The sequence below is a fragment of the Manis pentadactyla genome, chromosome 4 (genome assembly GCF_030020395.1).
Source record: "Manis pentadactyla isolate mManPen7 chromosome 4, mManPen7.hap1, whole genome shotgun sequence".
NCBI lineage: Eukaryota > Metazoa > Chordata > Mammalia > Pholidota > Manidae > Manis > Manis pentadactyla.
The window spans coordinates 108160015-108187621 of record NC_080022.1 but is presented as its reverse complement, the minus strand read 5'-3'; the positions used below and the strand labels follow the sequence as shown (position 1 = coordinate 108187621).

The window sequence follows — 27607 nt, the reverse complement described above, 5'->3', positions numbered from 1 at the left end:
AAGGTTGTCTCCTAGTTCCAGCACTTGGAATTTACATAAGTCAGACTGTGTTCATCCTATCCATTCCTTCACTTAAAAAATAGATAGATCATCAACCATTGTCTTTAGTAAATCCTCTTAAATGATAGCCATCAGTAGACAGGCCAATATTCTGGATCATAAGAGTTCAATTAAGGAAGGCTCTTTGAAGTAATGATACCTTGCAAAAGAAACCAACAGAGTTGTGAACTGTCCACAGGGCTCTTCTAGGCAATGAGGTGTACTTTATTGGGCTCAGATGTAGATCTTAATGTGGGAAACATTCTCTGTCTTGCTAGCATCTGCTTGTTTCTCACTTAGACTTTTAGTAGCTGTGATAAGAGAGAAAGAGCCAATGGTTTGAAAGAAAAGTGATTAGACCAGTAGTCTGAGCAAGAGTACAGAGGAGTCCTATTACATTATTCTTAACAGAATGATTAAAAATAAAAACAAATTGGTATTCAGATCAGGTTCAAACCCCCCTCACCTGCTGAATTCCAATCTTATATGTCATTCCACACTATCAAGTAATTATGAGATATTTTCAGCTTATTTGGGAGCCCTATTTGTATATTTTACAAGATTGTTATCTTCAGCAACAAATACCTGCTTTGAGCCCAGCAATTACCACCTGTCTCTGTGCATACATTAGCATACAGACACACCACTGATTTGCACTCTCCTACAAAATTACTCTTTCCCTTTTAATTAGAATATTTTCAGAAGGAAACCCTATCGTTAAAGACATGTATGCTTCCATTATAAATACCTGTTGCAGGCCATTAATTATCATCTGATGAATTACTTTAAAAGGAACTTTTCTTATGCTTACCTTTAAAGATGGGATTTCTTTTCCTTACTTTTGATGCCCCCATTTTCATGTTTTGAATTCCACATAGTAAGAAAATGTTCCCTTTTCTTCTGCTTCAGGGGACTTGGATGTGATCTGCCCTCAGATAGTATGAAGGTTTTTTCATACTTTAAGGTGGAAACTTTCTGTATGTCCAGACCTCACTGCTCAGTAATTTCTTGGCTAATTGTGAGGGAAGAATGTAAGAATGTTGGGTAGAAACAATTCAATAGTCTCTGAGAACAAACACCTTAACATTTCACAAATATCCAGAGTTGCATAACCATTTCAGTGACTGAAGCACTGCAACGGATACAATAATATTGTGTTTTGATAATTGCACAGTTGTGGATTTGTGCTGCTCTTGAATTGGGGAGATGCTCTGGTGCTTACAGGTCAGTTCTTTTTTACATAATTATATAAGATGTAATATACCCACCTAGGAATTGAAGTGTATACCTCTCAGCATAAAACACCTTAAAAGAATACTTTAAGTCAGGTAGTGCTAAAGTAAGCATTCCTATCCTAACTTTTCTACTTATGTCATGGATAGCAGAGAATTTTGGATTCCTAGTTAAGTTTTATAGGCACCATTAGTCACATGAGGAAGAGATCACTATATACAAGGACAATCTTGAATTTTCCTCTCCTTGACGTCAATTAAATTGAGATAATCGTATTACTAAAAGGGCAAACATAGGTCAAGAAGCCAAAATTACAATTTCTTATATTACTTATACCCTTAACCAAAGCAGAGACAGTTAGTTGAAAGGTCTGACTGGCTTCTAATTCTTAGAGCTAGTTTGAATTTTGAGATTAACTCCTGCCTTCTGAATTTACCTCTGTTTGGCTGAACTTGGCAGACATCTCAGAATGTGGGCCTTTATTGTGCACGTACTGTGGCAAAAAACCAACCACTTTGGGGTTTATAAACATGGATAAGAGGTGGTTCCTGGGTTCCCACTGTTTACAGCCAGTTGTATGGGCCATCTCAGTTCATTTATATCTTGCAGGCTGGGGACAAGATGAATTAACCACTTTCTACTCTCTACTTTCCCATAGCCCTGTGCTTTATCTCCATTGTAGTTATGTTGTTTGTATGTTGGCCTTCCACTGTGATCTCCAGAGAACAGGGGCTGGGTCTGATACATCTTTGTACTGCCACAGAGTCAAGAACAGGCTTTGCAGAGGGTAGGAGCTCAAAAACTGCTTTTAAATCAAAGAATGCATTCACTTGCTTGGGTTTTCTAACTATAGTGGGTCAGCTTGTGCTGTACCAAGGGAAGTGATAAGAAGCTGATGGACCTCTGCCCAGAGGTTCCTACACTAAATATCATCTTGCATGTGCTTAACACTGTTGCAAGAAGGGACAGTAGAATGACACTAAATAAGAAGTCAGAAAAGTGGAGAGTTTGTCTTGGCTCTCTCATTAATTACTTATTTAATCTAGGGCAAGATACTTAAACTCTATCTCAGTTTCTTCATCTGTGAAATGGGGTATAATAATGACTGGCTTGGCTATTTCCCATGATTGCTTTGAGAATCCCATGACATAGTATACTTAAAAGTGTTCTGGAAAGGAGAAAACACTGCACAAATGCAAGATATTTTTTGCAAAGAAATCATACTTTTAATTCCTGCTTCCACAAACACATACCCTGTGTTCCTGGGTTATGTGGTGAGATGTAACTCAACCTAAGCTTGAAAGGTATCCCAGAATCTCTTCTTCAAAATCTATAGTGTTTAACTGATCTAGTCTAGGATTGTCCAAAACAACACTTACAATTTCTGTTAATTTTACATCCCCAATTCACGTAGATATCTATGCCCCTCATTCAACATTTATTTAAAACAAATTACTGAACATTTATGTGCCCTACTGTGCTAGGAAATGGGACAAAATAGACAAATATCATGGGATCTCTACCCTTGTGGGTTTTATAGCTTATTGGATCTGATAGAACAGATATGAGAAAAAATAAATGCCTAATCCTGTATTTGTTTTGGAAGGCAATTTTACACATGAGTTTTAATTAGGAAAGACACATATGTATATTTTTAGTTTTGACTAAAATGAAAGCTGGCAGTGGCCCTTATTCATGTTTTTCTACTGCAAATTAAAATCTATGGTTGATAGATTTTAATTTGGCCCTGGAGACTGAGCTTTTTCCTGATGATAGTTTGTGGGATCCAGGTTTTCTTTGTATCAGTGAAGCTACAGAACTGTAAGGAAGAGCAATAGCTATGATTAGTTACAGGATCACCAGAATGTTTCCTTGCCAATTTCTCTGATAAAGTGGCATCTGCTTTGACTAGGAGCACTGTCCTTGAGGTAGACCACTCCCAAATCCAGTTGAATAATTACACTGCTCATTGCATTAGGGGCTAACATCTCCAAGCAGATTCTGGCATTTCATGTCCTCAGCTGTTATGCAAGTTTTGAGACCCCACCACATGACTCCATGACTCCTGACAGGGATTAGGAAAATAGTCACCGAAATGCACACAGTAGAATTTAGGCTTATCTTTGGGGAGAGGCCAGTAGTAGAAAGCATACTTCAGTGCAGTTCCATCTGGTTAATCAGTCAAGCTCCTACAGGAGTCAACAGCCCTGCTGCTTGCTGCACCTGAACAGTTTTTCCCCTTCCAGCTACACTGATCTCTTGCCTACTTATATACTCTACCAAATTTCCTTTTCCTTCTCCTATATTTCCTACATCTGGGAATAGCCCATTATACCTCAAGATACTGAGGTCATTGCTGATCCCTTGGTCTATTTTTCCTCTTTCATCAAAGCAGTTACTGGTCTTAGCAGCCAATGCCCATCTTTTCGGCATCCCTACAGCCCCTGCCTAAGTTCTTATCTTCCCACTTTAGGGAACAGGCTCAGGTTTCTGTTGTTTACCTACTCCTCCTATACTTGTTCCCTATGTCTGGAACAGCCTTAGGCCTCTCAACATGAGAAATATCCTCTTCTTCTTTACCTGATTAAGTTAATCTTTTGGTCCTCCAATTCTGAGTCAAGCTGTTGAGGTCTTCCTGGAAGCCTTCCCTGACCTCTTTTAGGCTGGGACAGGACTCACAGTCCCTCAGCTATGAATCCATAACATTCCCCTTGTCAGACTATTGGTCATTTGTATGTCTTTATCCCTCAGCTACTCACAGGATCTGGCCCATTATAAATATTCATCAAAATGCTACTTGATGGGTTGGACTGACTTGTTCAGGTCTCCCACTCTTTTCCAGGTTCAATTCTCCCCTTGATTTTCAACACCCTCCGATCATTTTTTTTTTTACTAATTTATATAAATAGCTTCCTTCAAAACATGTCTTTTAAAACACCTCTTTGGCCATAGCCTTCTCCTACTTTTCATTCATAACATATATTCTTTAGTCCTCTTGTCCTTATGGAATAAGTTTAATATTATAACAAATCCAACAATACGTATGTGAAATAATTGCTTTCTTTAAAGGAGTCACTTTGAGAAACTGCACACATATTTTAATAATGTCATAGCGACAGTCATTTCTGGATCTGCTCTTTAGGGATGATTACCTTTGCATTCTTCTGAATGTATTTAGTAGTTACAAATTAATTTTTGCAGTCGGTTTTTAAAATTTGTATATAGTCAAGTCACTATGAACTATATTTAATGAGTAAAGAGAATGATCTAGCTGTTAACTGTATGGGTCAACAACTAAAAGTACTGTTATTATCTTTCGTTGAACATATTTGCACAAGGGAAATTCCAAAACTATTTTGACTAATTATGTTATTTTTGAAAAGAGTTTCTAACACTGTAGGTGACTACTTTCAATAGTAATACTTGCTGATGTATTATCAAGTGCTTATTAAACCCAGTTTGGATTTCATAGGCCTATGATTGTACTGACTTGCACTTTTTTAGCATTGTTTTACATTCTAGAACAATCAACATCTATTATGTGATACACACTGGCAATAAATAAGGCATAGTCCTTGCCCATAAGGACCTCTAATATAGTTAAGAAGATAGAAATACCAATAGTCCTGTGTGAAAAATAGATATTGGCATAAGATAAAGAAGGAGTACAGTGGAGGGGCAGTCTGAGAGGGGTAGAAATTCATTACAGAATTGGCAAAGCCTTATTAGGACTGAAGGATGAATGATGGTTAGAAGCTCACCAAGAGGAGGAGGGAAGGACATGACAAGAGTTATTCCATGCCAAGGGAACAGAAGGTACAGAGACTGAAAGAAGATATGTTTGGGGGACTCTCAAGTCGTTCAAGGCTGTTGTTGTGTAAAGTTCACAAGGCGGGCAGAGAGGACGAGAGATGGGGCCCAAAGAAGTAGAGGCCTTGTATTTGCATTTCTAGAAGTTTGTACTTGATCCTGTTGGAGCCAGGGACAGGCTCTGTGGGCAGGATTTCCCTGCTCCACAGGATAATAAACTCCCACTACCAATTAGTGACACAGACTTGAGCCTCTTCATTCCCTCCTCCTCTCTTTCCCCCTCAAGATTGGCTCTGATTCACCTCTTCCTTTCCATTCCGATGCTTCCCTCATTAGTTTAGGCCTTCATCACCCCATGCCTGGACTGTTTCACAAACTCCTGACTGGCCCTTGGACTCCAGTTCACCTTTTGCTCCCAACAATCAATTTTGCACAGGATTATCAGAGCAACTCTCCTTTCCATCAAGTCTCACTCCTGTTCACAAACCTTCAGTGGTTTTCTATGACCTGAGATATAAATGCCTCTTTCCTTTTTCAGCTTGTCATTCAATCAATGTCCTGCATAGTCTGGTCCCAACCCCTTTAAGCCTCCTTGCTTTCTGTCACTGCTAATAGTGCCAGAACTCATCTAGTTATTCCCTTATCTGGACCTTCATTTATTTTTATTAAGGTATCATGGATATACACTCTTATGAAGGTTTCACAAGAAAAACAATGTGGTTATTATATTCACCCTTACTATCGAGTCCCCCCTATACCCCATTGCAGTCACTGTCCATCAGTATAGTAAGATGCCACAGTGTACTTATTTGTCTTCTCTGAGCTACACTGTCTTCCCCGTGACCCCACACACACCATGTGCACCAATCATGAAACCCCTCAATCCCCTTCTCCCTTCCTCCCCTTTGGTAACCACTAGTCCCTTCTTGGAGTCTCTGAGTCTGCTACTATTTTGTTCCTTCAGTTTTGCTTCATTATTATACTCCACAAATGTGGGAAATCATTTGGTATTTGTCTTTCTCTGCTTGACTTCACTGAGCATAATACCCTCTAGCTCCATCCATGTTATTGCAAATGGTAGGATTTGTTTCTTTCTTATGGCTGAATAGTATTCCATTGTGCATATGTACCACCTCTTCTTTATCCATTCATCTACTGATGGACACTTAGGTTGCTTCCACATCTTGGCTATTGTAAATAGTGCTGTGATAACATAGGGGTGCCTAGGTCTTTGGACCTTCATTTTTATGGTGGCTCTCTTTCAGAATGCTACACGCACAAAACTTTTTGTTTGTTGGTTTATTTTAGCTTTTTTTTCTTTTTTTATACCTAGCAAGCCCCCTTGTACCCATGCCTGGTCACATCCCCTGCTCTAATGCCCTGGAAGTAACCACCATTCTGGTTATATTCTATTACTATATGCTGTGTGGTATGCATCCATAAGTAATATATAGTATTGTTTTGAAAAAATTTAATTGTATATAAATGATATACTCCTTTTGCAATTAGTTTTTTACTGTCATTTTATTTTTAAGATTTATCCCTATTGACATATATCAATATGGTCTTTTCAATTTCTGTATTGTATTTCATTCTATAAACATACCATACATTATTTATCCATTCCTCTATGGGTGGCCATTTAAGTTGTTTCCAAATTTTGCCTACTACAGTGTTACAGTGAATATTCTTAGCTGGTCTCCTGCTTCTACACAAATATGACTAAGCGTTTGAGATCCGGCTGTCATCCCAGCTCCCAGTGAAAGCCTTGCCTGAATCCCACAGCCTATAAGCAGTCTCAGTCCACTTAAGCAGCTTGTGCACCACGTATCTTTGGTATCATTCCATCGTGCCCGGCACGCTGTTAGCAAAGTGAGGCACTGAGGAAATATTTGCTAAACTAATGAATGAATGAATGATGCAGCACAGCTCAACTGATGGTTCTGTTCATTTAAATGGGCTTTAGCACCTTAGTCCATATGTCCTTTGACGGCACTGGTTTTTCTCTACCGTATTCGTCTAGCAAGCCCGGGAGTGTGTGGATGAGTGGGTATGTGGTGGCGATACCTGTCTCACTGGATGGGGTCTGTCTCTCCAGAAGTTCACGGACTCAGCAACGCTAGGGTTGAAGTTCAGAGTCTCACCACCCACCTCCTCCCGCAGAGGCCGGGCCCAGATTGGCGCTCCAGCACCGAGTGAGTTAAGGCGCGTCGGGAACCGACGCGGGTTCGGGAAGGGGCTGGAGGGGGTGTCGCAGGACTGTAGTAGATCCCTCCGCGGCAGCGAGGGCCGGCCCTTCTTCCTGCGGGAAACCCCTGGGTGCCGAAGGCGGCGGGACCTGGCCGCGGCGACAGGAGGGCGGGGTTAGCGGCGGGAGGAGGCGGACGAGGCGGAAGGACACACGAGGCTGCTTCGCCGCACTCTCAAGAAAGTTTCAGCAAACTTCGGGCGGCGGCTGAGGCGGCGGCTCAGGAGCGGCGGACTTAGGGTGTGGGGAGTGGAGGCATTTGAGCCTGAACTTTGGGGCGCTGCGTGAGGCCGTGAGCCTCAAAGCGGGAGGTGCGGTGGTGAAAGTGGGGGCTCCTGGTCGGGACCCCCTCCCCATGTGGATCTTCCTGGGCTGCGGCGGAGGAGGCGACCGAGAAGATGCCCGCCCTGCGCCCCGCTCCTCTGTGGGTGCTGCTGGCGGTCTGGTTGTGCCGCGCGGTCCCCGCTCGTGGTGAGTATCGGGCCGAGGGGTGCTGTCCCGTGCGCCCGAGCCCGCGCACCGTCGTCCCCGCCCCGGCCTGGCCCGGCCCGGCCGGCCACCTGGGACTACCATTCCCCTGCATCTGCCCTTCTCCCTGCGAGAAGGCCGGGTTCTGCCCGAGTGAGGCCACTTGGTTCCCCAAAGTTTGGACATCGCCAGAGCCCTCTCCCTGGCCGCGCCCCGCGCCGTCTCTTGTTCCCCTCGGCCCGTAGCCTCACACATGCCTTCTCGGCCGGAGGGAGGCCGGGCAGCTAGTCTCAGAAACTTGCTTTCGTGAGCACTTGAGTTCGGGGAGGTGGTCTCTTTTGCGGTTTTGGTCCCGCGATTCCTTGGGTCGAGGGAGAGCAGAGGGCGCGCTGCCCGAGACTTCCCATCGCCGGCCGCGGACCGCAGATGGGCTGAGCAAAGGAATGCCAGATCCTGGCGTGGAGTGGGCGGGGACAGGGCCTCCGAGCCCAACGGCTTGCACCTTCACAGCCAGACTTCGCTTTGCCAAGGGGAGGCGCACAGGCCGGCGTATGGGTTTGGTTTGGAGGGGAACAGGGATTTGTGGTGCGCCTGAGTTCTGACACTCCGAATCCATCCATGGTCGCGGTGAATATGGTGTGTTTTGCTCGAGTCTCTTTGAAAGGTGGAGGTAGGAGCAGTAGGGAAACTGGTGTGGCTGCATGCTGAGCCACATGACTTAAAACTTTCAACTGCTGTTATTTTTTGTGAGGCGCGGAGCTACGGAGCTTTTTCAGAGTCTGTCCAGCCCCAGGAATGTGGTGTGACGATCACCAACTCCTCCAACCTGGCAGCAGCCTTTGCTGCTCCTTTGGCACGTCTGGGGGTGGGGCAGGTGCGGTTGAAGAAAAGTTGGTACGTTAATTCAAAGTGCTTTCTTAGAAAGCCTCGTTATGGTTGAGTATTTGCAAAAATCTTTCTGAACACGGCTGGACCAAAGAAAGGAAAACAAATCATAACTTACCCATCCTATCCACACTCCTAGATTCCAGATTTGTTAAGTCTGTTTAGTGGAAAGAGCTTGGGCTTTGGAGGCCTGCTCTGTAATCCTGGGTTCAAATCCAGCTCTGCTATACGAACGCACCAATAAAATGGGAGTGAAATTACCCTGCTAATAGGATTAATTAAGGGAGGTATATTAAACCCATGGCAGTCAAAAGGCATTCAGAAAGTCCTTTCAGGGCAGGGCTGTGTTTTATTTTTTCTGAACTCTGCTTCAGTGCGAGGGTGGATTGTGCATGCTTGTTGAACTGAAAGGGATAATAGCCTAATCTCAAGGAAGATTTTTACCTTTCACAAAAACCAAAAAACAAGTACACGAGCTATGTCTCTACAAAGAAAAGGTTAAGAAGATGATGACCTTCGGAAATGTTTCCTCTTTGTTCTTCACAGGCAGTTGACATGCCGATCTCAGATGTTTAAAAGAGAACAGTACTGGGTTGTTCTGCACCAGACTGATCCTTCTTGGAGGGCTCAAACTCCATACACCTTTGGGTCCCTGAGAATTTCAAAAGTGAACCAGGAGGCTGTGTGGTGATGAACCCAAACTGTTGTTTCAGAAGCCTTTAACAAAACGCATGTGATAGTATTTTTGCCTTGCCTTTCTCTTTGAGTGAAAGCTTTAGGTATAATTGTAGACTTCTGATAGAGAATATAAACAATGGGCTGGTCTGAGGGTTCCAATACTTGATCTACCATTAACTTGGTTTAGTAAATAATTTAATCTTCATTATCTGTAGTCTCTTCACCTATGAAATAGAATTAAAGAACTAACCTACTTTAGAGAGTTGGAAGAAATAATAAATATGATTGCAAAATTAAGTGTTAAATAAGACCGATGTCAGAAATAGGATTACTCTGACACTCAAGGCTGCTCTTACTCTAGGACCCTAGTACGCAGAATGATATCTTTTACACTTCTGCACTAATGAGGTATTGCTATTATTAGCTAGTTTATTTAGGTGGAGAAGTTGAGTGTTAGGTCAAAGGACAAAATATTTAGATATTTTGATTTTTAGACAGGTGTTCTTCAGATGCTAATTTACTGTAATAGAAGAGATTTAAAAACCTGTTTCCTGGTACAAATCTTAAATATTTTTAGAGTCGAGCAATGAAGGCTTCTTGGATCTTCTCAATCCACTGTCATTGTGTTTTGCCAAAGTACCAATTATAAGACACACTTCCAAACTTAGTGTTCTTGTATTTGATTTGGCTTGTGGCCAACTGTTAATTTAAACATCATTGAGTTCCTAAGACAAGGAGCTGTCAATCCATCTGTCTAATTGTCTAAATGGCTATCCAAGACCACCCCTTGCTCCTTGTTTTCTTTTGCTTTGCAATGGGAAGTGATTCCCTGGTTTTGCTGCCCACTAGATAATTTCTCAGCCAAGTTCTTTTCTTGCTTAAAAAAAAAAATCACAGTGATTGCTTTTTCTTTCATATGGAGATGAAATTTATCCTAAAACTATTTGCCTTTTCTCTTTCTTCTTGTTCTTTTTTTAGGGGGAGGGGGGTGGAGGAGGAAGGAGAGTGATTATTCTAGTCTTCCTTTTCTTTTTCCTGATGTTTTGAGTTTTAAAAATATTAACCCACATCTCCTTGACATCCCTCTGTACCATCCCCATTCCACTGTCTCTTCTGTAGGCTTCTTATGACATAGAGGAGTCACTTTGCCTTCATCTGAATTGTAGTTGCTGACATCAGGACTTTTAGAAAATGTTTAAATTCAGTGGGATATGCTTGGATGCTTCAGAGAAGCCTTACAATACATTTTAAAAATATCATACCCGCAGAAATTCTGTTTTGCCCACAAAATTTGCATTGATCTAGTTCCCACTCTCTGATGCCAGTCCTAGTTTTCTCCTCCTTCCCTGTCCACTGTGATATAACAAAACTCCAGGTCCTGGCTGTGCCAGGATCAGCTGGGGTGATTCTTGGGCTCAACATTCAGAGATTCTGACTTATTAGTTCGGAGAATCTGTCTTTTTCAAGGCTTACAGGTGATTCTGATATAGCAGCTTGGTTAGAACCCACTGATAGTTCATTATTCTGGTGTGTATATGGGGTCTTTCCTTCCTCATTTTAACAGCTTGCAGTCTTATTCAGCCATTCCAGTGTTTAATCCATTGACTGTCAAAGATTTTTAAAACTGCCAGCATAAAAGCTGTAGAGTATAATACCATTTCTTTTTGTTTATCTGGGCACAGTGGGTCCCCATTGTCTCTTCAGAAGGGCTTCATATATTTGAATGCACCCCTTTTCTTCTATGATACTTCTTTTTCCTCAAACTTCATTCATATATATCATCTCTTTTATCTAAACTTGTCCTTAATGGTTTTAGAGTAAAAAGTCCCAAGCCATGATTTGGATGGAGATAGGATAAAGGATTTTACATTATCCTTTTATTGTGTTTACACTCCTTATTTAGGTGCCTTTCCTTGACATCTCTATCTGGGTGCCACAACGAACCTTTCATTTTCCTCCCACCCTTTCCTCCTTCTCCTTCTCCTCTCTTCTTTCCTTTTCTGCAAATAACCTGAAACCAAAAGGTTTTCTTTTCTTCTACTCTTCTTTCTTTATGGGTCTACCAAATTTATAATATTTTGTTTGGAAACATCACTGGACTAGGAGTCAGAAGACCTGAATCTTCTCCAGGACTATTTTTAATTAGTCTTGTGACCTTGCGGGAGGGACACTGTTTGGTCCTCTGTTTGCTCAGGTACTTTGTCCCTAGTCATGGAGCCAATCAGAGTTGAGACTAGAAAGAATCTCTTTTCTGTTCCTCAGTCCAATGCCTCGTCCACTGTCCACCCCAATTCCATCTCTTTTACGAACAAGCTCAGGTACACAAAAACACTGTGAACAACCTCAAGTGCTAGTGTAAATGTGTGCATCTCATGTCTTTTCATTTATGTGTTTATTCTAATGCTCCCACCCCAACCGTTGCACCTGGCCGTGGTGTCTCATAGGCACTAAATGCATGCTTGCTCAAGTCAACAGTACTTTTAGTCATTTTCTTACTCTGGACTGTGGTACTCCAAGAAAGTTTAAAAAATAGTATTTGGGGAAATACTAAGGTGATTACAGGTGATTCTGATATAGAAAATATCAGAAAACCAAATTTGGGGAAAAACCAAATTTTCCCCTTCGCCAGATGTTTATTTAAACTTGCCATTTTGAATTTCTGTGTGTGTGTGTGTGTGTGTGTGTGTGTGTGTGTGTGTGTGGTTTCTTTGTCTCTTTTTTTCTGATCACTTCTGCAATTCATAAAGGTCACTCTGACTTTGGAACTTAACCTCAAAGGCAATGGCATCCACCCCCTGCCTTTTACTTGAGTTGCTTCTACTGCTTCCTGTATTACTATATTACTAGGCCAGCAATTTCTATTATTTTGTTTAGAGTTGCCACACTATTCTAATTTGGTCATTTTGGGGATTGTTGGAATAGTACTTTTAAAATTAGAGTAATTTCAAAACTTAGTTAACTAAGTTATGTTTGTTTAGATGATTTTTGTTTTGTTTTGTTTTTCACTGTGTGCTGGATATTGAAAACTTGTGCTAGACTAAGAGGATACACACATTTAGTAAAGTTTATTGTTTTTTGCTCCACCAAGAAAATTCTCTGAAAACCTCTACCACTGACAAAACCTCTAAAGGTGACACATGGTAAGTAAGGTTTTGAGAACTGTACAGTGTGTGAGCTGTCTCCACAACAAGATTTGCTCCTTGAGGGCAGGGACTATGTTACACACATCCCTTCTCTGTCCTACAAAACTTATCATGCATATACCCAACATGGAGAGTCAGCTAAGCAACAGGTCTTGGTCACAGCAGCTGTGACTCCCACTCTGTCATCCCCATTTTTGGGACATTCTGGAGGAGAGGCTGGGGTGAGTCAGGGTGTGTCATTATGGTCCTTTCCTCTTTGAAGAGAAAATATCAGTTGAAAGCTGACCGTACATACAAACTTTTATGCTATTGCTTTTTATTAATTAATGGATAGGTAAAATTTTCCTCTTTGTTGACTTATGTGTTGATAAGAGCTGTAAAATTCATCTAGTCCTTCTATCCATCCTATGTTGGATCTGTTCCTTTTAACAACATTCTGTCAGGAGGTAGCCTACCTTCTTTTTGCTTGAATACCTCTTGTGATAGGTAGCTCCCTGCCTCTGGAGGCAGGTTAGTCCATTTTTGGACAGCTCTAATTCTTAGAAAGATCTTCCTAAATTCAGCTGTAATTTGTCTCCTTATGATATAATAAATACATATTACACTTATATTCAGATGTAATTTGTCTCCTTAAGATGCACCCACTGGCATCTTCTCAAGAATTTACCTCAGGGTTCTGAGCCCTGTATGGGTGACAGGGATCTAAAAGGGGTGCCCTTTACTAAACTGACACCTACCCCTCCATAAAAAGATTTAAACCCAGTGAGGAACATAAAGATGTTCCTGACTTAGGCGTCCTCCTGGAGATTCTGATTCAGTGGGTCTGAAATAGTATCTGGGGATTTGTACATTTAAGAAACATCCAGGTTGGGGAAGTTGGGTGGGAAGGGAGGGATAAGGGCGAAAAAGGGGTATTATGATTAGCATACATAATGTAGTAGGGGGTGGGATACGGGGAAGGCAGCATAACACAGAGAAGACAAGTAGTGATTCTATAACATCTTACTATGCTGATGGACAGTGACTGTAGTGGGGTATGTGGTGGGGACTTGATAATGGGTGGGAGTCTAGTAACCATAATATTGCTCATGTAATTATACATTAATAATAGCAAAATAAATAAATAAACACACAACAAAGAAACAACCAGGTAATTTTTATAGATGGAAGTTTTGAAATCACTGCTGAGTGAGTCTAGGAAAGCCAAGGGTTTTTTAGTTAGTTTTTGTTTATTTGTTCTTTGATAGTGCTAGAGATAGGTTGCTTTGACTGGGTCCTGGTCATTTTTTCCCCATGAAAGTGCCTGCTTCTTTCTGAGTGCCTAGATCACTAGGGAGAAGGAAGTTGGTCTGGCATCCCCATAAGGCTGGTAAAATTGTTTGTCTTGTCTTAAAAAAAAAATCTGCAAACTATCCAAAGTCCTAGGACTACGGTGTGTGTGTCATATATGACTTTGGTGGAAACCCCCTTATCCTCCATCAGAATGTTACCTGAGATGCCAGAATACATCAGCATTCCACAGTGTTTGTGGTGTCCGTTAAGGAGTTCTGTCTTGAATTCTTGTGACTGATGCTCTTTTGAGGATGTCTGCTTTGTTAACCCACAAACACCTACCTGGTGTCAGGGATTTCTTTCAAATGTGTTAGTGCAACAAAATATAAGGGTCACTCCTTTCAGACAGTCCTGCCTTTGGGTTATCTCGTCTGCTGCAGCAAATGGAGTAAGGAAGGGAGAATCAGGGAGGAATGAATAAAGCAGAACAAGAGCAGTCTGCAGGGAGGGGCCCAGGTATGCTACTCTGACAGACACTTGATATTGCTGTTCCTGATGGGAAGAAGGAAGTGGCTTCAGATCTCAAAGGATCTGCTCAAGGCCTCTGGGTGGGACTGCAGTGTTCACTGGTGGTAGGAAGAGGGTTGCTATAAATCTCTTCTTTCTCTCCTTTTCTTCTTGAGGGAAATGCCAGCTGTATGGCAGAGAACAATTGTGGCCTTAAAAAGTAGAGTAAAGCCAAGAAATGGGGATGACAAAAGCCATAGTTCAGAGTAAGAAAGGTGAATTACTATATTAATTAATTTATATATGTAAATGTGTAAGCTTCTATATGATGCTCTGGTAGGAGCCCTAGCTATTGGCTCTAGAATTTACCTTTGTAGCTCTGCCGTCTTAGTGGTGTGTTAGGAAGGATTGTGGTGTGTTGACATCCTCAACTTGTATTTCCTTTCGCATCACATGGTAGGGAGTAAAGGGTTTTCTTCTGTATTTATGGAAATCATTGACCATGTAGAAGATGGGGTCCTGCCCCTACAGAGCTGACGTCATCACGGAGGCAAGACTGGCGAGCACCCAATTAGAAGTATGAAGTACAGTCATCTAGTCACTTGTTTACACTCTCTGAGAGCAGTTTCCTGCAGTCAGGGTGACTAAGAGCTGTAGGGTCTGGGGAAGTCACCTCCAGGTCTGCTAGGGAATAGCGACCCCAGCTCACCTCTGCTGGGCTTGTCTGTTGTTCTTCTTTTTCTGCTGTAATTTAGAACTATCAAAACTTGACTTGGAGAAAAGACAAAGATCCCTTGTCTGGTGGGGGTGTAAATATGAATTTGGCACATGTTGTGTTGTGGTGTCTATTGCCAGGCCTGATCTAGGACAAGTTCGGTGGAAGTGTCTTCTTTGGAAGATCTAGTTCTCAGTGGCAGTAGCTGAAGGAACTTCTTGTCACAGCCAAGCGGTGACTGAGATGCAGTGTGGACACACCCAGAGCTGCTGCCTCGGGTGGCATTGATTAATCGTACTAACATCTCCCTCACCCTCTTGTGCTTGTCTTGGCAAAACCCTGTTCTACCAGCTCTTCAAAGTTTGGACTTTAATAGATATGATTGAACAAACCGTTGAGGGGTCATTTTATTGTTCCTTGCCACCTGTGGATTGCAGGCCTGTTACCTTGGTACAGCTTTGGTGCCCTTGGTCCTTGGGCCAGGCAGCAAGGGATCTGGGTCTCCCTTCCCCTGGGACCAAAGCGCTTACCACAGAGGCCTGCCCAGGGCAGTTTCTGGTCGTCAAGTCAGTTTCTGCTGCAGGGTATTGGCAGCTGGGCAGTGACTCTGGTTCTTTGAATACCTCAACCACATAGCATGCCAAGATGGACTCATTGTCTCACCAAGACAGGTTGGATCTATGGGTGTTGCAGAACCTGTTTCTGGGTTAAGAGTAGCTTTCTCATCCTCAAATAATTTATTCCTGTGAAGAAAGCATATGTGTATTTTGTGAGACAAGGAAAACATGATAATATTTTGTTTGGAGTCAGATATTGTTTCCTCAATAATATGTTGTCTTTTAACAAATAGCATCCCTTTAAAATACAATTTTGCTTGTTAAATAAAGAGTTGTACAAGAAGGTGCCATTGCATTCTGAAGTATACTACCTTGTTCAGAGGCAGGTGCATTTTCAAATTGTTGTTTGCTTCCTTTTCATTCTCTTTTACTTTCATCTCTCTTTTATAAGGAGATTCTAGAAGCCTCATAAGCCTCAAATATTAAATAGCCTATTTTAACTAGTACCAAACAGAGATCAGTGACATAGGCATATTTATCCAACATTCAAATAAGAATAATTGACTACTGTTTGCTCACTAATATTTTCTGTTGAGTTTCTGAGTATGAATAGTCAGAAAACTAGTGCTAATGTGTTAACTTCTCTAAACGGTAAATACGGTAAGCTGCAAAGAAATTTATATTTCATTCTTTGCTTTCACATGCTTTTGTTTGTCCATAAAGTGTTGAGACTGACTGAAGTTTGAGAACATGTCTATTTTATTACTTTTTATTATGTTTTTCTTTGCTGTGAACATGCCTTTATTTGCTTGGTCTTTTTAAGTTGGAAACATTAAAGATATTTACCTTATTAACATTTAAAGCACTTTCTAATCTTTATGAGGGTTATTAGAGAAAAAAACATACCTGTGAATCATGAGAGTCTTTGGCATTAAGTTGCTGTTTAAAGTAAGTAACAATATATCATGGCTCTTGTGACATATACTTACTAAGAGATTCAAGGAAAATGGTTGTAACTAAGAACAAACATTAACATTTTAAGCTAGGCCTATATAGCAACTTCTGTTATTCCTTGTATTTACATATCATTAACTCATATCTATAGTTTGTTGATTTTCTCTGGCACCTTTATGAGATTTTTTTGCAGAGAGGGTATTTACTTAAAAAGTAATTACATTTGGAAGTAATTAAGAACATTTGAGAAATCTAGAGAAGTATAAGAAAAATAATGCACAATCTTATCAATGTTAATATTTTGGTGTACATCTTTTGGTGTTTTTAAAATTTAAATAAATACCCTTAGTTTTAAAGAAGTTGTTGATTCATTTTATTTATGTATATTTATTATTATTTATATAGATTTATATGTATCTATACATACACATGTATAGGCACACATTAAGAACGCATAATAAAAAGTAATAAAATGTATGTATATGTGTGTGTATATATACAATTTTCTGTTCTGCCTTTCATTGGTGGTTATAAGTATTTTGATATTTTCAAACAGTTTTTTGTAAATTTAATTTAAATGGTTAAATAACACTCTCAATAGGTTTACTATGCTTTAACCATTCTCTTTTAATTTGGTTGTTTCCCATTTTTTTTTTCTTATATAAATGATACTGACCATCTTCATACAGAAAGGAATTTCCCTCTTTAGGATTTTTTCATTTAGCTAGATTTCCAAAAGAAAAATTAGTATGTCAAAGAGAGTGATTTTTAAAAATTGGGAAACAGGATTTAAGAAAAAAAAACAGGGAAACATAAGAGAAAGTTAAAATCTCCAATTATCCTATGACTTCCAACCAAAACCCATGGTTACTATTTTGATACATTCCAACAGCTTTCCCCCCCCAAGTCAATTATTATAATTGGAATTTTAAAGTACACACAATTTTATCCTCTGCTTCTGTACCACTTAAAATCTTGTGAACATTTTCTCACATATATAAACATTCTTTAAGAACATGCTTTTAAATGCTACATACTGTTCTATTTTAAGGATCTGTTATATTTTACTTAAACTGAAATATATTTTTAGTTTCCAATTTTCCTAATTATATATAAATTTTGGTAGGAATATTTATTGTATTATATAAATATAAATATTTTATAAATAAAAATTTAAATATTTTATAAATAAAAATATAAATATTTTTCCACGGCTTTTGATACATACTGCCAAATCCCCTTCCATATTGTTTGACCAGGCTGTATGTACTTCTATCAGCAGAATATGAGACTTCCAGTGTCCCAACCATTGTCAACGGTAGTTTTTATTTTTAAAAACTCTTCACAAGTGTGATAAGTAGTAAATGCTACCTCATCTTAATTTGCCTTCCTGATTACAGTGATATTGAATGCTCCATATGGTCAGTGGCCATCTGCATTAACTTTTCTTTTTATTTATTTATTTTGGTAAATTATGTCTTTTCCCATCAAGGTGTTCATTTTTTGGTTACTGATTTGAAAAGCTGTTTAAATATTAAAGGTATTAGTCCTTGTGCTCTCTTAAATATGTTGCAACACATATGGGTAGGTTAAAGTATGTAATACCAAATTGTTACCAATATTGATATCAAAATAGTTAATTTGATAGGTTAATTTTTTTATCCTTTGATTTCTGATGGGCTAGGTCAATTTTTTATGTGATTGCGTACTGGTATTTTCCGTAGCTACTTTAAAATTCCAGTCTATCAAAAATCAACAAGTTGTTAGTTGTCTGTGTCCAGGAAATGCACAATTTACATTAAGAAGATACTGGAGGAAAACTGTATATTCTGGAACTGATTATGTGATTTGGGGTGGGTAGTGGGAAAGCTGCTTCTGCTTGTCTTCTTAGATATTCAAGATTTTTGATGTATGTAACATCCCTGAAAGGCAGGGCTAATGCACTACTAAATCTGATATTTTGACCTAGTTGATAATTGTACAGTTGATAATTGTCTAGCCAGTCAATTTGGTCAGACAACAGGATGACTAAGATTCCCTCCCCTTTCTCCTGACCAAATTGATTAGTTGTGGAACAGAATTGACTGAATCAACCTGTTGTTTTGGCACCCCACGGACACCACCTGTTTCATCCTCTTCTAGCTGCAGCCTCCCACTGTCCTAGTACAGTGCTGTGTGCACAGTGGGTAGGAGATCAGTGTTGTTGCTGAAGAATGTTGCAATTAAGAAGAGTAGATTGCTTTTTTTTCAAGCTTGTGTGTTGTTAAGGCGCCCTGCTGCTTTTGACATTAAGAGCTCCAGCTGAACTGCCCTATGTGGAAGCCCTGTAGGTCTTAAGTGTTTGATTCACCGTAATTTCAGGCAATATGAATGCTTTCTTAAGAATCATTGGAATTTACTGTGCTGGTTGTTTGCCAGCTATTACCATATTTAGTTTGAGGAGACCTGGGGAACAAGGAGATTTCTGACCAACCAAAAATTGTAGCCTTTCTGAAGGATTATGACTTTGTTTTAAAGGTATGGTTAAGAGAATGCCAGTTAGAGATTCTAGTTTGTGTCCACTGGTTTTTGTTTCTGTGCTCCATCCACAAAGTTAATTTATGGATGGGTAAAGCGATTTGATGGTGAAGCTCTTTCTCAACATGAAGTTGAATACTGTTTCTAGGAGGAAATTAGAGAATTCTTATGTCTAGATTGTGCCCTGAGAGGCTTGTCAGCATGTGAAGCTGCTGATTGAAAACAGGTTGATGGGTGTTTATTCTCATTTTTTTTCTTGAAGGCTTATTCATTCTGCTTTGTCATGATCTGAATTTATTATGGCCCAGTCCTTTACTCCAGCCTACTTTTGGAACCATCAGCCTTCCCTCTGTGGCTTAAAGTTTCTCTGCCTCAGCTTTTTCCATCGTAAAAATGATGTTAGTATTTGGAAAGACCAATCAATACAATTAACATAAAATTTATTTTCATAAAATAAAACAACCCCACCATTTACATTGTAGTGCAGAGTTTACAGAATACTCTTAACGCAAATTGCCTCCTTTAATATTCAAAAACCTTGGTGGAAACTGAGCCTTAGAGGGGTTAGCTGGTTTATATGCCATTGTTTAGCCCTAGATAATTAGTGACAGAGCTGGAACTTAAGCTTGTGCTTTGACTTTTTAAACCTCAGCTTTTTTTGTTTGTTTGTTTTAACATTTGCTGAATTTTTTTAAAGGTATTATTGATATACATTCCTATGAAGGTTTCACAAGAAAAACAATGTGGTTATTACATTCACCCTTATTATCAAGTCCTCCCCCCACATACCCCATTGCAGTCACTGTCCATCAACGTTTGCTGAATTTTTTTTTTTTTTTAATAATTATTTTTTATTGAGGGGTAGTTGACACACAGTATTACATTACATGAGTTTCAAGTGTACAACACAGTGGTAGAACATTTATATACATAATTCTAGGTTCCAGCTATCACCCTACCAAGCTGTTACAATATGTTGACTATATTCCTTATGCTATACATTACATCCCGGTTACTTATTTATTTTAACATTGGAAGTCTGTCCTTTTTTTTTTTTTTTTTTGTGAGGGCATCTCTCATATTTATTGATCAAATGGTTGTTAACGACAATAAAATTCTGTATAGGGGAGTCAATGCTCAATGCACAATCATTAATCCACCCCAAGCCTAATTTTTGTCAGTCTCCAATCTTCTGAGGCATAACAAACAAGTTTTTACATGTAGAACAAATTCTTACATAATGAATAAGTTACATAGTGAACAGTACAAGGGCAGTCATCACAGAAACTTTCGGTTTTGTTCATGCATTATGAACTATAAACAGTCAGTTCAAATATGAATACTCATTTGGTTTTTATACTTGATTTATATGTGGATACCACATTTCTCTCTTTATTATTATTATTTTTAATAAAATGCTGAAGTGGTAGGTAGATACAAGATAAAGGTAGAAAACATAGTTTAGTGTTGTAAGAGAGCACATGTAGATGATCAGGTGTGTGCCAGTAGACTATGTGTTAATCCAAGCTAGACCAGGGCAATAAACATCCATGTATGCAGAAGATTTCTCTCAGAACGGGGGGGTGAGGTTCTAAGCCTCACCTCTGTTGATCCCCAATTTCTCACCTGATGGCTCCCCTGCGACTGTGCCTGTCTTAGGTTGTTCCTCCCTTGAGGAATCTTACCCGTCTCTGGCTAACCAGTCATCTTCCGGGGCCATACAGGGAAATGTGAAGTTGGTAAGTGAGAGAGAAGCCTTATTGTTTGAAAAAGTTAGCTTTTTACTTCTTTGCATATTTATGCCCTGTGGCTTCTATGCCCAGCATTTGTCTTGAGGTATCTTTACCACTTGGAAGAATTATGATACTCGGTAAATTTGATATGAGGCACGAATTCTATTTAAGGGTTGTAATTAGGAAGGAAGAAGAAAAGCTATAGAAGTAGCAGGCGGAAGAAAACATGGGAAGATTGATTATTTCTTTGATATATCTTCTTGTAGAGTAACTTCAGCATGTATAGGTTTTAAGCTACTACTTAAATTGCACACACACATTAACATAATAGGAGTATAGTTACATAACCAAAGCATATCTGTAATTACCAGCCATCTGCAGTGAAACCAAGAAAACCAGTTAGGCACCTTAGGCATTTGTGAAAACTTATCTATGATATGGTGGATATTGTCCAAATGAACTTGAACAGTCTGAGAGAAATCAGACAAATTAAAACAACCCATTCCTGGGGACTGTTCACATGCCATATGTTCTTTTAACAATAAATAGTTTGTAGTTGTAAGACTTTGGAGCGCTACAATTTGCACTTCTCCAAATTCTTGGTTGAGTTCCAACAGTATAGATCCAGTCCAATTTTGTTGTTTTACTGTATGCACAGGCCAGCTTAGATATCTCCTTCCTCATTCCCATGGCAGGTCCAGGAACTGGTGGGATGAGTGCATCTACAGCTGTAGCAGTGCGTGGATCTTTGTTGGGGTTTTTTGATGATCATCTTCTGGCATGAGTCTTCCAGAGGGTGCAGATGTTGGAAGTTCTTTTTCATATCGTATCTTAGTTCATTTTGGGGGTAGCCCAATTAGGCTTTGATCCTCTGTATAAACACAAACAGACCCTTTGCCTACACTTTTATATGCCCTTTATACCCTTGTGTAGAACTCGTTGGAGGTTACCACACAGGAACTGCCCTTTTTTTTTTTTTTTTTTTTTTTTTGCTATCACTAATCTACACTTACATGACGAATATTATGTTTACTAGGCTCTCCCCTATACCAGGTCTCCCCTATAAACCCCTTTACAGTCACTGTCTATCAGCATAGCAAAATGTTGTAGAATCACTACTTGCCTTCTCTGTGTTGTACAGCCCTCCCTTTTCTCCTACCCCCCCATGCATGTTAATCTTAATACCCCCCTACTTCTCCCCCCCTTATCCCTCCCTACCCACCCATCCTCCCCAGTCCCTTTCCCTTTGGTACCTGTTAGTCCATTCTTGAGTTCTGTGATTCTGCTGCTGTTTTGTTCCTTCAGTTTTTCCTTTGTTCTTATATTCCACAGATAAGTGAAATCATTTGGTATTTCTCTTTCTCCGCTTGGCTTGTTTCACTGAGCATAATACCCTCCAGCTCCATCCATGTTGCTGCAAATGATTGGATTTGCCCTTTTCTTATAGCTGAGTAGTATTCCATTGTGTATATGTACCACATCTTCTTTATCCATTCATCTATTGATGGACATTTAGGTTGCTTCCAATTCTTGGCTATTGTAAATAGTGCTGCAATAAACATAGGGGTGCATCTATCTTTCTCAAACTTGATTGCTGCCATCTGCTCTACTGTGTTGTTCAGTGCTTCCGTGTCCTTACTTATTTTCTGCCCAGTGGATCTATCCTTTGGGGTGAGTGGTGTGTTGAAGTCTCCTAGAATGAATGCATTGCAGTCTATATCCCCCTTTAGTTCTGTTAGTATTTGTTTCACATATGCTGGTGCTCCTGTGTTGGGTGCATATATATTTAGAATGGTTATATCCTCTTGTTTGACTGAGCCCTTTATCATTATGTAGTGTCCTTCTTTATCTCTTGTTACTTTCTTTGTTTTGAAGTCTATTTTGTCTGATATTAGTACTGCAACCCCTGCTTTCTTCTCACTGTTGTTTGCTTGAAATATGTTTTTCCATCCCTTGACTTTTAGTCTGTACATGTCTTTGGGTTTGAGATGAGTTTCTTGTAAGCAGCATATAGATGGGTCTTGCTTTTTTATCCATTCTGTTACTCTGTGTCTTTTGATTGGTGCATTCAACCCATTAACATTTAGGGTGACTATTGAAAGATATGTACTTATTGCCATTGCAGGCTTTAAATTCGTGGTTACCAAAGGTTCAAGGTTAGCCTCTTTAGTATCTTACTGCCTAACTTAGCTCGCTTATTGAGCTGTTATATACACTGTCTGGAGATTCTTTTCTTCTCTCCCTTCTTGTTCCTCCTCCTCGATTCTTCATATGTTGGGTGTTTTGTGCTGTGCTCTTTCTAGGAGTGCTCCCATCTAGAGCAGTCCCTGTAAGATGTTCTGTAGAGGTGGTTTGTGGAAAGCAAATTCCCTCAGCTTTTGTTTGTCTGGGAATTGTTTAATCCCACCATCATATTTGAATGATAGTCGTGCTGGATACAGTATCCTTGGTTCAAGGCCCTTCTGTTTCATTGTATTAAATATATCATGCCATTCTCTTCTGGCCTGTAGGGTTTCTGTTGAGAAATCTGACGTTAGCCTGATGGGTTTCCCTTTATAGGTGACCTTTTTCTCTCTAGCTGCCTTTAACACTCTTTCCTTGTCCTTGATCTTTGCCATTTTAATTATTATGTGTCTTGGTGTTGCCCTTCTTGGATCCTTTCTGTTGGGGGTTCTGTGTATTTCCGTGGTCTGTTTGATTACTTCCTCCCCCAGTGTGGGGAAGTTTTCAGCAATTATTTCTTCTAAGATACTTTCCATCTCTTTGCCTCTCTCTTCTTCTTCTGGGACCCCTATAATACGGATATTGCTCCTTTTAGATTGGTCACACAGTTCTCTTAATATTGTTTCATTCCTGGAGATCCTTTTGTCTCTCTCTATGTCAGCTTCTATGCGTTCCTGTTCTCTGATTTCAATTCCATCAATGGCCTCTTGCATTCTATCCATTCTGCTTATAAACCCTTCCAGAGTTTGTTTCATTTCTGCGATCTCCTTTCTGGCATCTGTGATCTCTTTCCGGACTTCATCCCATTTTTCTTGCGTATTTCTCTGCATCTCTGTCAGCATGTTTATGATTCTTATTTTGAATTCTTTGTCAGGAAGACTGGTTAGGTCTGTCTCCTTCTCTGGTGTTGTCTCTGTGATCTTTGTCTGCCTGTAGCTTTGCCTTTTCATGGTGATAGGAATAGTCTGCAGAACTGGGACGAGTGACGGCTGGAAGGACTTCCTTTCTTGTTGGTTTGTGGCCCTCCTCTCCTGGGAGAACAGCGGCCTCTAGTGGCTTGTGCTGCGCAGCTGCGCGCAGACAGGGTTTCTGCTTCCTGCCCGGCTGCTATGGAGTTAATCTCCGCTGTTGCTGTGGGCGTGGCCTGGCTCGGGCAGCTACTCCAAAATGGTGGAGTCGCGTTGGAGCAGGAGCTGTTGGGAGGCTATTTATCTCCGTAAGGGGCCTCCCTGCTCCCTGCAGCCCAGGGGTTAGGGTGCCCAGAGATCCCGGATTCCCTACCTCTGGATTAAGTGGCCCGCCCTGCCCCTTTAAGACTTCCAAAAAGCACCCGCCAAAACAAAACAACGACCACAAAAAAAAACAAGAAAAAAAATTTTTTTAATTAAAAAAAAAAAAAATTTTTAATTAAAAAAAAAAAGGTGGTCGTTCGTTTTTCTTTATTCTCCGGTGCCAGCCTCAGGCCTCTGCTCACCGGTCTTTCTGCCCTGTTTCCCTAATATTGCGGTCCCTGTCCCTTTAAGACTTCCAAAAAGCGCTCGCCAAAACAAAGCAGCAAAAAAGAAAAAAAAAAAAAAAAAAAATGTTCGCGCGCTTTTCTTATGTCCTCTGTCGCCCAGCCTCCAGTGCCTGCTCACTGTTCTTGCTGCCCTGTTTTCCCAGTATCGAGGGCCCTGCACTCTGGCCCGGATGGCTGGGGCTGGGTGTTCGGCAGCCCTGGGCTCCGTCTCCCTCCCGCTCTGCCTGCTCCTCTCCCGCCGGGAGCTGGGGGGAGGGGCGCTCGGCTCCCGCGGGGCCGGGGCTTGTATCTTACCCCCTTCGCGAGGCGCTGGGTTCTCTCAGGTGTGGATGTGGTCTGGATATTGTCCTGTGTCCTCTGGTCTTTATTCTAGGAAGGGTTGTCTTTGTTATATTTTCATAGATATATGTTGTTTTGGGAGGAGATTTCCGCTGCTCTACTCACGCCGCCATCTTCCGCCCCCCAGTCCGTTTGCTGAATTTTTATGTGTCCGTCATTCTGGTAAGGGCTTTAAATATATTCCCTCATTTAATTCACATGGCTATCCTTTGGGGTAGAAAATATGTACCTATATTACAGATAAGGAATTGGAGCTTAGATTCATAGCTTTGGGTGTTGGGGTGAATAATGTGGTTAGTGAGGGATGGAGCCAGGATTCGAACCTCTCTGTAGCTCCAGGGCCTCTCAGTCAAACATGGTGCTTTATGCATCTTCATACAATTACACTTCCCAACAACCCCACCAGAAGGGGAGTAGGCGAATGGGGAAATTGAGACTTATAACACCTGAGGACTATGCAGTTAGCAAGTGTGGCAGAGTTTGGGATTTAGAGCTAGGGTCTGTTGGTCTCTGTAATACTTACTCATTCCAGTACACTGAAGATGAATGTTTGTATGATATATATGACCAAAAATTAATTTGTAAAACTGTCAGTTCTTAGAATGTAGAGACCAGCTATTAGAAATCATTTATATCTTCTAAATAAGTTAGGAAATGGATGGAATTAGTTGACTGATGGCCCTTGCCTTCCCTCACACTCAGGACAAGCAAATTGAATTTGGGTTGGGAAGAGGGGAGTTCCCACTAAAGATGAGTCTTGAAGCCCAAATGGGCCACAGCTGTGACCCCTTCAGAGTGCTGCTCCGAGAATCAATGCCAGCTCATGAGGACTCTGTCTGGGGACATTCCTGTCTGTGTTTGTAGCACCTTATCTTTGAGAGGAAGTTATCAGCTTATGGGGAGAGATGGTGGGGAGACTTGTAAGTCTGGCTCTAAACATACTAGCCCTGTGTCCTTGGGGAGTTTTCTTAAGTACTCTCTTTATGCCTCAATTTCACTATTTATAAAATGAACATATAGTAGTATGTCATTGTTGGGGTTGCTATGATGTTTAAATAAGTTAATAAATGTTAAATTCATAGCACAGTGCCTTGCACATAGTAAGAGTGCAGTAAATCATAGTTATTGTTGGTAGTTTTATGTTGCAGTATGGACTGGCTTTTTGTTGCTTTCGCTTTTCTTTAATCAAAAGTGGATGACTAATTTGGAGCCTTGGTGAGAAATAGGAACCTCATCGTTACAGCATATAGGTTGTCCACTGGTTTCTGGTGACCCTATAAATATTTAGGGGTATTGTATTTGAGTCTGTTCCCATAATGGGGTGTATTTTCAATTTGGAGAAATTTTGGCTATTATACAAGTTGCATTGATACGTATTTAATCATTTAAGGATAATAGCAGGTCCAACATTCTTGTTCTCCAATTTCCTATGATATGACAAACATCACATGCCATCCGGTGTCACCATGTGGAATACTGGCATAAAGCCAAAATATTTGATATTTTAATTAACCTTATAGTGCATAATGGATCATATCTGTTAGACATTTTGTAGTAACAAAAATACCCCAATGTCTATTATTACAACTTCAAGGACTCCTGGAGATTTTGGGGTATCAGGTTGGGAACCATCTGTCTAGCCATCCTTGTTTTACAGATGAGGAAATCAAAGCTCAAAGAGCAAAATGACTGGCCAAAGGGCCCACAGATAGGTCAAGATTAGGGCCAGAGTCCAAGGTCTTGTTTTCTAGTCAAGTGACCCTCCCTCTACACTCACTACTCAAATGATGTACCATTTGTTGATGTACCTCTGCTTTTTGAGGTCTGAAAAGGGAACAGTGAAGGAGTGGAAGGGTGGGGAAGGGGAGAGGTGTGGCCATATTGAAAATATCAGTGATAGAAAATATTTGCCTGTGAGCCCCTGCCTGTCCCTTTGGATTTCTTTGTAGTGGTTAAGACAGCCCAGCAGGGCTGGTGACATTAGTGATTCAGAACTGGATTAGCCAGGACTGGTGGAGTTACTTTCTCAGAAAAGGGTTTCATATTTTAACATTTGTTTTCCATGACAGTTTGCTTATTCTCAAGTTTTGGCAGCCTTGAACAAATAATTGTCAGGTTTTTGTTTTAAGACACAGCTCCAAATTATATTTTGCTGATTTAGTAAACTGTCTTCTATCTACCACTCCCTTCTGCTCCCTCTATAATTATTTCTAAGATTTTGTTTTTCAGTTGTGGGAGTACTATGAGAGGTTTTCTTTTATAGTCTGAGGTATTTATAATTATGTGTAAGCACACTGTTTACAAAAAATTTAAGTGACGCATATGTTAACTCAGATACCCTTAAAACACTTAAAATATTTTTCAAAAATTTAAGTCTTTCCAAAAAAAGCAGCTGAAGCCACTTACAGTAAAAGGATGTATACACTAAGGCTAGCAGCATTTGAATGCAATTAATATAGTGAAATGTGAATGTCACTTTGGAGGACCTGGGAATATTTGCATAAAAGCTGACCAAGATCGTTAATAGAGTGAACAACAGACAAAAATCTCTGTCCTCAGGGAGCTTATAAGAAGTAATAATATCTTCCATATTCTGAGGTTTACTTTGTGACAGATGCCTGGGGACAAAGTACTTTCTGTTTCTTCAGACCTCACAGTAGGTGTTAGGATAACTATTTACTGAAAGGTTCAGAGATGGTCATTCAGGTCACCCAGATAGCCAGTGGTATAGAATAGCAACTGGAACCCCTCTTACTTGATGCCAAAG

The 27607-nt window shown here is 40.3% G+C and overlaps 1 protein-coding gene across 1 annotated transcript in view; it reads left to right on the top strand.

Moving 5' to 3' along the window:
• The first annotated feature begins 6647 nt into the window (after positions 1 to 6647).
• The window catches only part of NOTCH2 (notch receptor 2), a 164887-nt gene continuing 143927 nt past the window's right edge, over positions 6648 to 27607 (top strand). The window contains exon 1 of the mRNA XM_036924423.2: positions 6648 to 7801. Coding sequence (XP_036780318.2) covers positions 7729 to 7801 — 73 coding nt within the window. The 5' untranslated portion in view covers positions 6648 to 7728. The remainder of the gene's footprint in view (positions 7802 to 27607) is intronic.